The 14,347-nt window shown below is 35.7% G+C and overlaps 2 protein-coding genes across 9 annotated transcripts; one reads left to right on the top strand and one right to left on the bottom strand.

Annotated features, from left to right (window-relative positions):
• Window positions 1-132: 132 nt before the first annotated feature.
• LOC140744559 (protein C10-like) lies at window positions 133-9,020 on the top strand. 5 transcript variants are annotated; one of them, XM_073076200.1, is made up of 4 exons: window positions 133-373; window positions 536-775; window positions 1,319-1,456; window positions 8,884-9,020. In XM_073076200.1, the coding sequence occupies exons 2-3, from the start codon at window positions 559-561 to the stop codon at window positions 1,450-1,452; spliced, it is 351 nt and encodes a 116-aa protein (XP_072932301.1). In that variant the 5' UTR covers window positions 133-373; window positions 536-558; the 3' UTR covers window positions 1,453-1,456; window positions 8,884-9,020. The 5 variants fall into 5 exon arrangements, with proteins under 5 accessions (XP_072932301.1, XP_072932300.1, XP_072932299.1 ...); XM_073076199.1 differs by lacking the exon at window positions 8,884-9,020 and adding an exon at window positions 4,379-4,519 and having other exon boundaries at window positions 134-373; XM_073076198.1 differs by lacking the exon at window positions 8,884-9,020 and adding an exon at window positions 1,606-1,699 and having other exon boundaries at window positions 134-373.
• On the bottom strand, window positions 8,140-13,415 carry LOC140744558 (uncharacterized). 4 transcript variants are annotated; one of them, XM_073076192.1, is made up of 8 exons: window positions 13,283-13,415; window positions 12,548-12,890; window positions 12,040-12,114; window positions 11,526-11,692; window positions 10,942-11,162; window positions 9,565-9,701; window positions 8,854-9,002; window positions 8,140-8,400 (listed from the first exon to the last, which is right to left on the bottom strand). In XM_073076192.1, the coding sequence occupies exons 2-8, from the start codon at window positions 12,750-12,752 to the stop codon at window positions 8,230-8,232; spliced, it is 1,125 nt and encodes a 374-aa protein (XP_072932293.1). In that variant the 5' UTR covers window positions 12,753-12,890; window positions 13,283-13,415; the 3' UTR covers window positions 8,140-8,229. The 4 variants fall into 4 exon arrangements, with proteins under 4 accessions (XP_072932293.1, XP_072932295.1, XP_072932294.1 ...); XM_073076194.1 differs by having other exon boundaries at window positions 12,548-12,831; window positions 13,283-13,397; XM_073076193.1 differs by having other exon boundaries at window positions 12,548-12,907; window positions 13,283-13,393.
• Window positions 13,416-14,347: the final 932 nt, after the last annotated feature.

Here is a 14,347-nt window from a genome sequence, read left to right as displayed (position 1 = left end):
AGGCTCCAGTGTCATAGATTTAAAAACGCCCTAGCTTAATAACAATATTTGTTTTTCCAGTATCTGAGATCGATATAAAAAAATCGATGTTATTGGTTCAAATTTTAGTTCTTCCATTAATCGATCTCAGATCACATCCCTAACTGAAATGCCAAATTTGTTTGTCTTTTTGTCAAAAAGTCAAAAACCTAAAAGGAATAGGAAAATTTTCAAGCAAGAGTCATCTCATGCTAATAAATTTATAATAATTCCACTGCACATAAAAGGGTGCAAAAACTATTTGTCCGATAAAATTGTAAAATTTAATGTGATTAATATGGACGGTGGGGACAGGATTCTAAAGGCGATGTGCTAATACATGTGTTCTGTAAACGTAAGTTATTGTTTCCAAACTTCACATTACCAAATCACAGATACACATGCACTGTAAACAATTAACGGATTTTTGTTGTGCGATCAAAAGCATTACACTTAACGTGTGTTTATTTTCTTTTGTATGCCATAATATTCTGTCACGGATTTTGTCTTTTTATAGCCATGATAAAGTGTCTCTAAGAAATGGCCTCTCCCCAAAACGTGACAGTAGACACGGTGCGCACGATCCTGTCTGAAGTGATAGAGGCGCTGGAGTGCCCCGACTACGCGTCCAAGCTGGACGAGGCCAAGGAGGCGGCAGGCAATGAGATGCTGAAGATGATGCAGCTCGTCTTCCCCATGGTCGTGCAGATTGAGATGGAGACTATTAAGCGACATGGCTTCACTAATTCTCGGGAAGGTGTGTTTGTTTTCATTGTTATTTACTCAGGAGTTTAATATAATTTGTGAGCAACTACCTGTAACACCAATCCTGTTTGAAGTTCATTACAAAAGTATAATTGGTGGCAGTTATCATTTACCATCAAATGAAGTATGGGATAATGGCTTACTTCAATTCAATTACATATAAAATGTTGAAATTAGACAAACAATATAACCTTTATTGTTAGTGAAGGATATATAAGGTAAACACAACTTTCAAAACCATCTATCAATAAATCTCCACACAGAAATAGGACTGAAAATAAGTCGAGTAGATTCCTAATTTAGTGTTTTGGCCATAAATGTGTTACTTCTCAATAGGACTAAGTTGGAACGCATCAGAAAAGTATGTTGTTGTTACAAAATAGAACACAGCAGCACTTAACACTGCCATTATTAGGCAAAATATGTGGTGCCTCTGGAGTTGAACCACAAAGTAGTGTACCACCAGTCTAGTCTATTGACTTTAAACATTATTGGGTCTAAGCTCAATAACTAAGTAACATTTTAATGCTCCCAGGTATAGTGCAGTTCACACAACTGGTCCGCGAGATGGAGAGTGTTGACAGTGAAGTGGCACGCCTGCACAACCAGATCCGGAGCCATTACCTGCCCCCAGTGTCCATAAGCTCCACGGTGGACACCTCGCTGTAAACCAGTAAGCATCACCTGCAGTTCTTTAAATTGTATTAAAGTAGAATGGTGAAGAGGACTGACTTAGCAAATTTAAAAATGAAAAAAAAAAGGTTGTTAAATAAATTTAAATGATGCCCAAAAAACTATTGAGTAATATCAATTTTGTATTAGGTTTTCTGCCATATGCAACTGCTGTGACTGACAAAAGTGCAACTTTCCAGTATTATTGTCATTTAATAATTAATAAATTGTATCAATATTACAACTTGTTATTATTATTTTATAAATAAACGAGCAAGTCCTCTTTAAATGTTAAAATTATTTTAGTTTCAAATGTTACATAGTGTCAGTGCATATAAAAGAATACCATAAACAAATTTATATCATTAAAATTTAATTCGAGTTGCAACATACTATACAAGCTTCTCTTCATGTGTCTTTCATGTCTTCATCTGAGTGTACTTCCATTTACAATTTTATCCATTCCATTTCCATTTAAAATATTTGTTTACTAGAAATTATTTAATTTATCTATTTACATAATTAGAATCCACTGAGACAATATACTTAAAACTGCTTTTGTATTTTAACACTGTAAATTAAATAAATTGTATTTATTTGGTATAGCATAGGCTTTTAAAAGCATGAAAAATTAGTACTTTGTCTTTACTTATTATTAAAATAGTATCCCTTAAATAAATAGTAATTAGCCCCAGATGTTAAATTGTTTAGGCGGGGCAAAATGTGAGAAATGCCCGACCACTTATATTTATTTTTACCGAAATATGCGCGCTACCTAATCGCGCGCGCTAATCGCGAGGCGCGTATGTAGGTAGATACCTACATACGCGCCTCGCGATTAATAATGTTCGTGCATAGTGTAGGTCAAAGTTTAGTAAATGATGAGTTGTCCATTTGTTGGTAGTGTGAATTTGGCCGCTCTCTGAAATTGCCGCCCGGGGAATGGGCACCGGCTTGCCCTAGATCCAGTCCTGCCTTTAATGCATATCATTCTTAGACATTCTTATTCTGAAGGTGGTAGAACCCTTTGTGGTTCGACTCCGGCGGCACCACCGCCACACCTATTTCTACCTAATAATAGCAGTGTTAGGCGCTGCTGTATTCCGGTTTGAAGGGTGTGGTAAGGGAGACAGACTTTTCCGAGGCGTTCCAGCTTAGTCCTCAGGGGTAGCGGCGCATCTGTGGCCGAACTCAGGTAGGAATATCTAATCCTATCTGGGGTTGATTACAGATGTCCATGGGCGGCAGTAGCCACTTACCATCAGGTGGACTGCATGCTCGTCTGCTACTCCTATATTATAAAAAAAAACCAAAGTGATATTTTGAACATTAGATAAATTGTATTTATATAAATCTCCATGTTATTTGTTATATGATATTAAAAGCCTATGAGCTTAAAAACATCAGTAATCGCAAATAGACACAGTAGTCAGTGTTTATATATACACAGATTACTTGCTGGTAGGTACTATCAATATAACAATGTTTTCCTTCCTCCACTCAAACTTGAGGCTTCGAGTGACGCAGGCATATGTGCGCGTGTGTCATTAGTTAGTGGGTTAGTTAACTTTATTGTGTACCTACATTTCCTGTCATAATTATAATGAGTAAGTCCTTTCAATTGTAACATTTTTCATCGTTAACGTTTCTGTTTACAAATATGAAATTAGGTAGATGGAGTTGTTAATCCAACAGCAAAAGCTTAGGTAAAACCGTGCGATTAAATAAATCGTCTTTTTAGTATTCCGTATACAGAGGGTAAAAAGACCCAAAGGCCCCTACTAAGCCTCTGTTTTCTCTCCGTCTGTCACAAGGTTCTTATGTCTTGAACCATAATACTTGAAATTATTAATATGTATGGCCGCTAGCACAAATAAAACAAAACAAACATAACAGCAAATCTAACAAATTAATAAGCTTATAAAAAATATAGTTTAGATACTAAAACCCATGCAAAAATCGCTCAAAGAAACTCGTTTCTCCTGGCGATCCTGATGAGAATGGGAAAAAAATATTAAAATCGTATATTGTCATAGCTTCTTGATACATGTTTACAATTTTAAATCAATTGGACCGTTCTAAGTGGGTAAAAATAGAGTTCAAAGAATCTGTTACCTACACACAAGTCAAGCTAATAAAAGCGTGGTAAAAATAAGAAATGGTCCATACATGAGAATAAGGAAAAGCGATGATTACCTCAAAGGCGAACTGAATAAATTATTTAACATTTGAATAAACATTTTTATTTTAAATGTACCGATATGAGCTTTTCGTTGATTTGTTTCGTAGACATAGGGGACCACACACTGCATTCTTAAAAATTTACATCTGTTTAAATAAAATCAGTTTACTTGTTAAACTGTACAACTGCATTTTTTTATCGGAATTTTGCAAAACATATTTAAGTAAGTTTACATATGAAATTGTTGTCGATAAGACATACCTACCGCGTGTAAACTTCGCTTCACTTATTTATAGATAATATTTGCATAACTTTGCATTCAGGTCAATGTGATTTATTTCCATTACTTGTCACTTATGTGAAAACTATAACTTGTAAAATGTTACAATAATAATTAAGCCTTAGCATTTTTAAAACTGAAAAGTAACCATACCAGTCTTACATACAGAAGGTAACGCAAACGATAGATATTTGGATAGGGAGAAATCTAAATTATGAGTTAGATTTCTGTTCTGGGTATTAGTGTTACAATCATATCACTGTTGCGTAGGTACACAGCTGTGTGTGTCCATGCCCCCACGACACACAATCTTTACCTGACGGTATAAGTGTAGAATTAGATAAAAATCCTACCTTCCTCACGACCCCAGTAATGGGACTCAGTTGCCGCCAAAAATATTATGTTTGTATTTGGATAGTCAGCGAGCAAGTAATAATGAGTTATTTTTCCATTCATTTCAGACGGCAATCGATTTGTGAAATAAGAATCTCATAAACTGTGCCGCCATGCGGCGAAAAAGGTTTTTAGTATATTCGTGCGCTGTGGTGTTCGTGTACTACTTTTTTGGAATCGGTGACTACGTGTTCTCGAAGAGTTACGAAAACGACTTCAGTTACCCGCTCAATGTCAACTTAAAGTCGGTCGTCGACGATGTTTTATCGGGCGACCGACCAAATGTTGCGCCTATAAATTATTATCCGTATAAGTATCTTAGCAATTCTCAAAAGTGCTCCACTTACGAAAGAATCGATTTAGTAATTTTAGTCAAGTCGGCACTAGAGCATGTCGCGCAACGAAGGACTATTCGACTAACTTATGGGAGAGAAAACGATGCGCCTGCGAATAGAATCGTAAAGATCCTTTTTTTCCTCGGAGTACACAAGAATCCGGATCCTTCCGTTGTCAGCGCAGTCGAAATGGAAAAGAAGCAATATTCAGATATCATCCAAATGGATTTCCAAGACAACTATTACAACATGACGATAAAAACAATGATGACGTTCCGTTGGGCATACGAGCACTGTTCCAGGGCCGATTATTACTTATTTACGGACGACGATATGTACATATCAGTGAAGAATCTTCTTAACTACGTAGAGACAGCAATCGCGGATGTTGCTCACGATAAAGCGTACGAGAATCACCTGTTCGCCGGGTACGTGTTCAAGTCGTCGCCGCAACGGTTTTGGACGAGCAAGTGGCGTGTATCGCTGGAGGAGTATCCGTGGGACCGCTGGCCGCCGTACGTGACCGCGGGCGCGTATGTTCTCTCCAACAAGTCAATGAAGACTATCCACGTGGCGAGTGCGTTCGTCAAACATTTCCGATTCGATGACATATACCTCGGGATTATAGCCAAAAAATTGGGTTTAGAGCTCACGCATTGTGAAAATTTCCATTTCTATAAGAAGATGTACACACGAGAAGGGTACAAGGATGTCATAGCATCGCATGGGTACGGCAACCCGAGCGAAATGTTCGCGGTGTGGCATGATTATAATAAGTTTAATAAAACATAAGTTAGTCTTTTATACGCACCAAACGTAAACATAGACGTACGAGTTGCGCTAGGTTGTGTCAGGCGCCTCGGACGAGTCATTTATCAGGTCCTTTATAATTTTATTATCATTATCATATATTATTGTTTATATGTAGGAGTTAAACTGGCTATACATTTCAAGTCGAGTAATCTCTCCAGTAATGCCAACCCCACCAGATCTAAGTAGAGGCTCGCCAGAACTTACTCGTCAAAAAATATTTTATCATTGTCTTAGAACTGGCGAACCATTAGACAATATTATGTAATGCTTAGAAGTTTTATAAATTACTTACTAGACGACTTAAGATGTCCCATCATTTTTCGCTTTGGGGCAGCAAGCGGCAAGGATTCGACTATCATGTTAATTCACTACAAGCGCAGTTTATTTACAGTCAGACTTTAACTTTCTCAATTTGTTTACTAATTGTATATTGATTATTTTCTTTAAAATGTACTAAGTTTAATGATAGTACATTAATTTATTTAAGCAAAAGTGATAAATGCTCAATCTCATTCATTTCCTACTGAATGTGAAGACTGCTTATTATTTTTAGTTAGTGATACCTGATATTTAAAGTTTCCACATAATATTGGAAAACAATATTTTTGAACCAAACGGCCAAATGGAACAGACAACATTACGACTCTCACATAGCGAAAGCCATGTGGTTACGGCCATGCAAAACAAGGCGCAAGTGGTTAATGTGAAAGCGCCCTTAGTCTTAATTCCGAGTTTGTAATTTGTATGGATTTTTTGATGAATCCATTTTTTTTAGAATAATGTGACCCGTCAAGTAATTTCAAGAAGTCTCCACATTAGTATTGTCATTTTTAATTAACTCTGTATTTTATGGAAGTTCCCTTACCTACCTACCTATTCATAAAAACAAAGGAAAAGTTATCAAGAAAAAAAAATAAACCCACCCTTAACATACTTAGTTTTTATAATAGATACAGTTTTTATAATGAATAATGATATTGTCGCTATGTTAAAATATACTTGAATCCAATGAGATTAAATAATCTAGGTTGCTACTATGGTTTTCGAAATATTGTGGTAAGAATTAGATCCTAGCATACAATTAAATTGATTTAATTTATTTACCTATTGGCTACGGCTACTTATCGTTAGATATAAGGCTGTGTTATAAAAACATACAAAACTTAGTTATAAGAGCGCATTCAAACCAAACTTATTGTGACCCGCTAACTGAACCTCATTGTGAATGTAAAATTGGGACTAAATTCTTTATTCGTACTATGCTGACACTCTAGAAAATAGCGATAGTAACAGACTTATAATATTTTGCTTATTTTTTCGAATACTCCGAATGTTTCATAAATTTGAGAGTTGTTGACGCCTCGTGATCAGCTTTAGGATATAAGAAAGGTTACAACTATCGTAGTATCCTATAAGTCATTAATAAACTGTACAAAAAAGATACAAAATAAAAAGTTTGTATGAAAGATTCTGAATCGTATTGTAGGTATTCATAATAGTATTTAAAGGGGGTTTATTACCATACTCAACGTAATTTAAGTTGATAAGTATACATAGGTTAAGTATTGGTGTTATACGTATATTTGTTTATTACTAAGTGATTTTTGAAATCAGCAAATCAATGTATGTATAAATAAAACGATTTGTAAGTAAAACATTGTATATTTCATTTTGCGACAGTTATATAACATTGGTAACATACAGGCCCCATAATATAGAATCCTTATCAGTAAAATGTGTATACACATCACTTATAATAATATTATTTTAATATAGTATGACACAAAATAACTTTTAAATATCTATAGAATAGAATAGATATAAATATTAAAATAAATAGTGGCTGTCTTAAACGGGCTTTTCGTATAAAACAATATATTAGTATAACTATTCGATATTGCCACATTTCAAACAAAAAATAATATCACTTATAATTTCTTTTTTTTTTTTAAATTGAGCAACAAGAGGTAATTATATTAACCTCTGCAAAATGCATTTTACTCTCTTGGAATATACACATTATGTACATAATATAATACAATCTATTAATATCATTACGAAACTTATTTTTCTGAAATATCTTAACATTCCTAGGTTTTTTAGATATTGCTCGTTTAAGTAACTTGGTTCAGTATATAAGGAATGGGTCACTGATAAATAATAATTTATAGGTTAAATTAGTTTTAAAGGTTCATTTCATGAATTACTATAATTTATACAATTGTAAAACGATAATGACATAACTCTGTTATTCTATAAAGAAACAGATGATTTTCTCAGTAAAATATACATAAATTTATTTAAAGTTTTTTAAAGCAAGTTGTAGTCATATTCTTTTCAGAAAACACTTTGATTTCAAATTCAAATCTCATTTATTCAAAATTGATTCATATAGAATACTTTTTGAAAGTCAACAAACTACCACCGCTTCGGAAGGTATTTCGCTATGGAGAAGAAGCGGCGCAAGAAACTCCATACTCCATTTGATAGTATCATGTGGTTACATACAAAATAATTGGTCCGCTGCTTTGGCACATTCGCCATATTGGATTTAGAATGACTTCACTAGCTAATTTCAGTTTAAATTGTTGAGGTAAAAAGCTTTATAATTGAGTTGCAAGATTTGACCCTCATACACATATGAACAAGAAAACAGGTTAACTAAAAACTTGTACATATGGGCTTCTCCATAATTCATTCTGTGTCATGTAATATTGTCATAATATACCTTTTAATTCATAGAGTCGTCGTCATTCATAGATTCATCAGAGTTAGAATGGATGAGCAGCATCCAGTTCCTTGAACACATAGGTGATCTTCATGATGGCGAGCCACAAATCTTCATCCGATATGTCATTGTGTGTGGTGAGGCGGATTGTCTTGTTATCAAACGGGATACCCTTTACTATCACACCCTCATCATTGGTCGTCTTGCAGTCGCCCTGTGTTAAGAAACACTGTCTTTAATGTAACATCGTGAAAGCAATAACCAATTTTTTTAATGCCATACTTCTTTTACCAGCTTTGGAAATAATTATTAGCGTTAACTTTTCATATCAGCATTTAAATCATGTCACTTTGATACACACATCTTTTTAATTACACCAAAGAAGTTACAACTTCCTATGTGCATATACATGCATACACACGGTTCAGTACATATACATACAATACATATGCTATGCAGATATAAAGAGAAAAGTTTGCATGGGCTGAGGTTATTGCTTACATTTCGTAAAAGAAATAGACTGTAGTATCTAGGCGCTGCACTCGAATTCTTAAAATTATCTCTATATTTTCTCAGTACTGTATACAACTATTTATGTACCTCGGAAATTGCAGTTTAAAGTACAATATCAGAAAAAGTTGATAATAATAATAGGGTTCCCACTCACCTGTGTCTCAGCAAGGCACACTTGCTCCAGGCGCTGCAGCACGGCGTCGGCGGAGAGCGCGCTGGCGGCCGCGATCCTCACCAGCACGATGTTCGTGTGCTGGTTGGCCACGTCCACTGAGAACGACTTCAGGAACAGACCTTCAATCACTGCCAACAAAGACAACCTCATGCTGCATACACTGTGTGTAGATGTGTAGGTGATTGTATTGGTGGTAAATAATACTTACAAAACATGTTATTTACTTTGTATGTTTTATGTGTAGGTGATGGTATTGGTGGTATTTATAATACTTATAAAACATGTTATTTACTTTGTATGTCTTAGTTTCTAGGCTTTGGAGTTTCAAAATGGTCCCAACATAAACCCGTTGTAGATGTTGTAAACATACAGAATAAACATCATTTTCATAGTTATCAAAACCCAAAAAAAACAAATAGAAATCCAATTTGTTGATTGAACTTTTTATGCTACTATGCCACTCGAGTCGTCTTTTAACCCTACCAAATCTTACTCCATTATATCTTTGTTTAGTGACGACATATCTACTTGGAGTCATATTAATATTACATTATTATTTATATTTGGAGTCATATTTTATTATTGAGTAGCTCAAACACCATTCAAAAAATTCATGAGCCCTAAATTTCTATCCCCAGAAGTTTTAAAGCAGATGTCGCTAGCGGCAGTTAAGGCAATCTCTCACCTTACCCTTGGCGAGGCGGAATGCGCGCTTGTGGTCGAGCGGCAGGCGCGGCGCCACCTCCTCTAGCGCCACGAGCGCGGCGGCCGCCAGCACGCCCGCCTGCCGCATGCCGCCGCCCAGCATCTTGCGCATGCGACGCGCTCTGACAATTAATAACAATGTTAACTTTTACTATAACATTAAATACGATATCAACATCAACCCATTACTGTCCTACTGCTGGGCACGGGTCTCCTCTCAAAATGAGAAGGATTAGGTCTTAATCAAGTGCACATTGGTAGCTTTACATACCTTTGATTTTTTTTAAAGATTTCTTAGTTATGCAGGTTTTCTCACAAATTTTTCCTTCATCAGTTAAGCTAGTGAAAATAAATTTCTAATACACACAAAACTTTGATAAATCAAAATTGCATGCCTGGGATATGAACTTCGGACCCCTCGATCAAAAGGCCGATCTTCTTAACCACTAGGCTATTACTATTTACAAATCCTATAAACGATTGGTAAATGGACATTTTCGCCAGGAATAATTCCCGGAGAGCCGCCGAACTCAGTTAGTTAGTTAGTTCAGAGTTTATGTATATTGCAAGGGGTTGCAAAACTTTGATAGCGTGATTCAGAAGCGCCATCTATTGATGCGTTGCGGAAAACTCCAACATTTACTTTTTTAGTTGCCATGAAATATAGAATAGAAAAGAATATGCGAAACAAATACTTCATTTCATTTTAGCCTTAGAAAAAAGACGTGAACACTAAAATTCAATATCAATAAAACTATTAGATCAAATAGAAAATATGATAATAAATAAAATATAAAGGATGTATATAATACTAGTTATTGCCCGCGTTTAAAAGAAAAAAATATGACATACTAACATACATAAAACTGAAAATTCGTACCTTCATTGGAACGACAGTGGCACCATCTGGCGATAATTGGTCGTACAAACTCTGGAAGCTTTGTGGGCTCATGGACAAGAACTTTGTTAAAGATCATCACTTGATCAAATGCATAGTTTACGATTCAATCCTTACTAATATCGATTAAAATAATCTATTTTTTTGGTCCAAAAGATCGATTCTTCGATTAATCCATCTTAGATCGCCATCCCTAGTTCCCATAGGATTTCCGGGATAAAAACTATCCTATGTCCTTTTTCGGGTCTCAGACTATCTTTGTACAAAATTTCATTAAAATCGGTTCAGTGGTTTAGGCGTGAAGAAGAGACAACCAGACAGACAGACAGAGTTACTTTCGGATTTATAATATTAGTAAGGAAGTAAGGATAAGGTTGTGTTCTTACCAGATAATGATATAAGTTGCCACCTCACACCTCATACCTTCTAAATGCAATAATGAATTTACAGCAGGCAACACTCACTGCTCTATAAAATGATAGGAGCCAGCCAGAGCAGAGCCAACAGGAGCGCTCAGGCCCTTGCTGAAGCAGATGTACACAGTGTCACAGTCGCGGACCAGGCGCTCCGGAGCCACCTCCAGGTGGGCGCTGGCGTTGAGCAGCCGCGCGCCGTCCACGTGCAGCGGGATGCTGTGCCGCTTGCACAGTGCTGCGCACTCGTCTAGCCATTTCAGGGGTAGCACCTGTAAATTAAAATAGCCTTTGCTAAAATAAGCCTTTTTAAGGTTTTGCTAACTTCTATGGTGTAACTTATATGAACATACACATCGAGTTAAATTTATTTTGTCTGTTAAAATAATAGGGACAATCTTAGTAGGACCAGTTTTGACAGGATTTAAACACTAATATAAATTTCATAAATTAAAAATCATATAGTATTTTATATTTTAAGACTTTTTTTAGTTACGCAAAACTCCAAGTAGCAGCAGCGTGTAGTTATGCCAAGTTTATATTATGTTATGGAAACACATATATAATTAAATTAATAGATTACATAAGATCAAAAACCGAGTAAGACATAAATGTGAATAAAAAAAGGAACCCACCTTTCCTCCACACTTATTGTGGGTGTTTTCAATGCAAACCAAAGAGGTGATAGGCTCGTGCACATCTGAGCCACGGATCAGCGATTCCACCTCTGCCAGGTCAAAAGTACCATCCGGATTGTTCTTCATTGGGTGGAGCAGGACACCAGCCAAGTGTGCAGAGCCACCTGCAAGATTTGGGGTATTTTAGTTACACTTTCTTGCAATCAGTACCTTATTATATAGCCTAGTTATAGTCCGCACCAAACTGCTCCACTCTGAAGTTGTTGCGTGCAGGTTTAGTTAGTATATACTCCGTAATGTAAGGGCACACTAATGCAACAAATTACCCGTGAGCGAGAGTGGGCAGCGGAGGGGTGCCAGGGGCATCCCACTCTGTCATCTGTTCATCCCATTAGTATCTGGAATTTGCTATTGCGATGCGAAAAGTTTCTTTATATGGAGTGGACTAGCAGTTTGGAACGGACAAAGTAAGTAGTAGTCAGTCAAATAGTATTTTTTATATTAAATTTACCTTGTTCATATTGAAATATATGACTTTCCCTGCCAACAATTGCTTCTGATCCTCGTTTGTTGCAATGCACCATTACTGAAAATAGAAATAAATTGGAATAAAGAATTTTACATTTTGAATATAGTTTTAGAGTGCTGACAAAGAATAATATTTAATTATGGTCATACAAATGTAGTATTAAATGTAACTATGTATTAACATACCCAAAATCTGTTGCTGTTTGACACATAAGGGATTAAATTAGATATAGGTATATTTACTTTGTATAAAGAAATTGAAATATAAATCCAGCATAAAGTCTATCTGCTAGTAAGTGGTCACAGCTGCTCATGGACAGGTATAATGCTAATGAAATCCAAAGACAATTAATAAGGTTAACCTAGCTGAGGTAGACTATGGCTAGCTTTCGCTAACAATGCGGTAGTCCTCATGTCTGTATTAACATATTCTTAAAACAGGAAAGCATTTAACCATTGTTATGTCTAGATAAACCTTGACTATTACTTACTAGCAATGAGATTAGCCATGGTGCCACTGGGCACGAAGAGGGCCGCCTGCTTGCCCAGCAGCGTGGCCACTTTGCTCTCAAGCGCGTTGACCGTGGGGTCCTCGCCGAACACGTCGTCACCCAGCGCAGAGTTCACCATGGCGTGCTTCATGGCTTTAGTGGGCTTCGTCACCGTGTCGGACCTCATATCTACTATGTACGCCATTGTATAGGGAATATTTAGTTGAATTCCAATAAGATCACTTTATGTTCTGGTCACAGAAAACGGTGATTTCATGAAAAATCTGTATAAAACACTGACTTATTTATGCTTGTCACCGGGAAGACGTACGATTGCGTATTACTGTGAATATAAAAAGACTGTTTATATTAAACTTTTTATAACGTAACCTTTATCTAACCGTATTTCGTAATAATGTTGAATATTGTATCAGCAAACTCATTCAATACTAAAGTTATCACTGTTATCAGGTATATATTTTTATTCAGTTAAAGAACGCAGTGATCTCAGCGATCTCACATTATCAATTTATCTTGAATATATTTATCACAAAAAACCCGACTAAATACAAGTCTATTTCACAAGTAACGGTTCCGTAGTACTTATAATTAATATTGTCTTGTACTTTTATGTAAATATGCTTTAAATATTATCTTTCATTCTGTTTTACAGTTTGAAATGCGAGTTCGGCTCATTATTAATTGTTATTTAAGTACTATCTAACTTAAACCAACCACGCTTTCCTATCGCTTAATTATATTCAGATATAAAATTAATTATTATTTAATTGTCCAAAGAACCCTAAAAACAATTTAATTGACAATTTGACATTAACTGAAACTGAGACAAGGAAAATGACACTGACACACGATTCTGGTTGTTTTTCATATTGAGTTCTGAGCTGGATTCATTTATTTTTGCCATACATCTTATGTATTCTATATTACTTTCCGAATATAAACAAAGTCATGAAATATTCTTTAATGTTTCGATGGCTTATGAAGTCTTGACATCCATATCTAATGGTGTAGCCTCACTTAGTAAACTTGGTTTACTTTCATTTTCATTTCACAACACACTATGTGCCATGGGTTTAAGTAGCAAATTAACTTATATGGTCAATGTTTGCTTACATTTCCTTCCTATTTGCACCCCATAATATCAGTGTTAAGGGATGCTGTGTTTTAGTTTGAAGGGTGTGGTAAAGGTGACATACTTTTCAGAACCTTAGTCCTCAGGGGTAGCGACACATCTGTGGTCGATCTCAGGTAGGAATATTTAATCCTATCTGGATTTATTAGAGATGTCCATGGGTGGCAGTAGCCACTTACCATCAGGTGGACTGCATGTTCGTCTGCTACTCCTATATTATAACAAAAAAATGTGTTTTATATATTGAGCACTTAATAAATTAAAAAAATTTCAACATTTTACACAAGTGTTTCTAAGTTGTTTCAGTGAAGTCTTTTAAATCTTTAGTAATGTTCACATGGTCACTATACTCTTTGATGTTCACTATATTATAATTGTAGTTGATATTGTAATACACTTTTTACATAAAGTTCCGGCTACTTTTTGAAGATACAGTCAGAAGTCAGTTGTGGAGGTGGAGCCACAAGGGGTATTTGAAAAATATGCTGTCTTGAATTTGGCCGCCCAGACAATAGATGGATAAAAAATGCTTTTTAATCTCCCATAATTATATGAAACTTTGCCGTCCACTAAAAGGTGGCTATCCCAAGGCAACAATATGGACTGCGGGCAGGCGGTTGTCCACATTCGCTTTATGTTATAATATA

Source organism: Epargyreus clarus, unplaced genomic scaffold (genome assembly GCF_041222505.1).
Source record: "Epargyreus clarus isolate Ecla_fem2 unplaced genomic scaffold, WU_Ecla_fem_2.2 ptg000008l, whole genome shotgun sequence".
Classification (NCBI taxonomy): Eukaryota; Metazoa; Arthropoda; class Insecta; order Lepidoptera; family Hesperiidae; genus Epargyreus; species Epargyreus clarus.
Note: the sequence above shows the minus strand (reverse complement) of the source record. Positions and strands in the feature narration are given on the sequence as shown.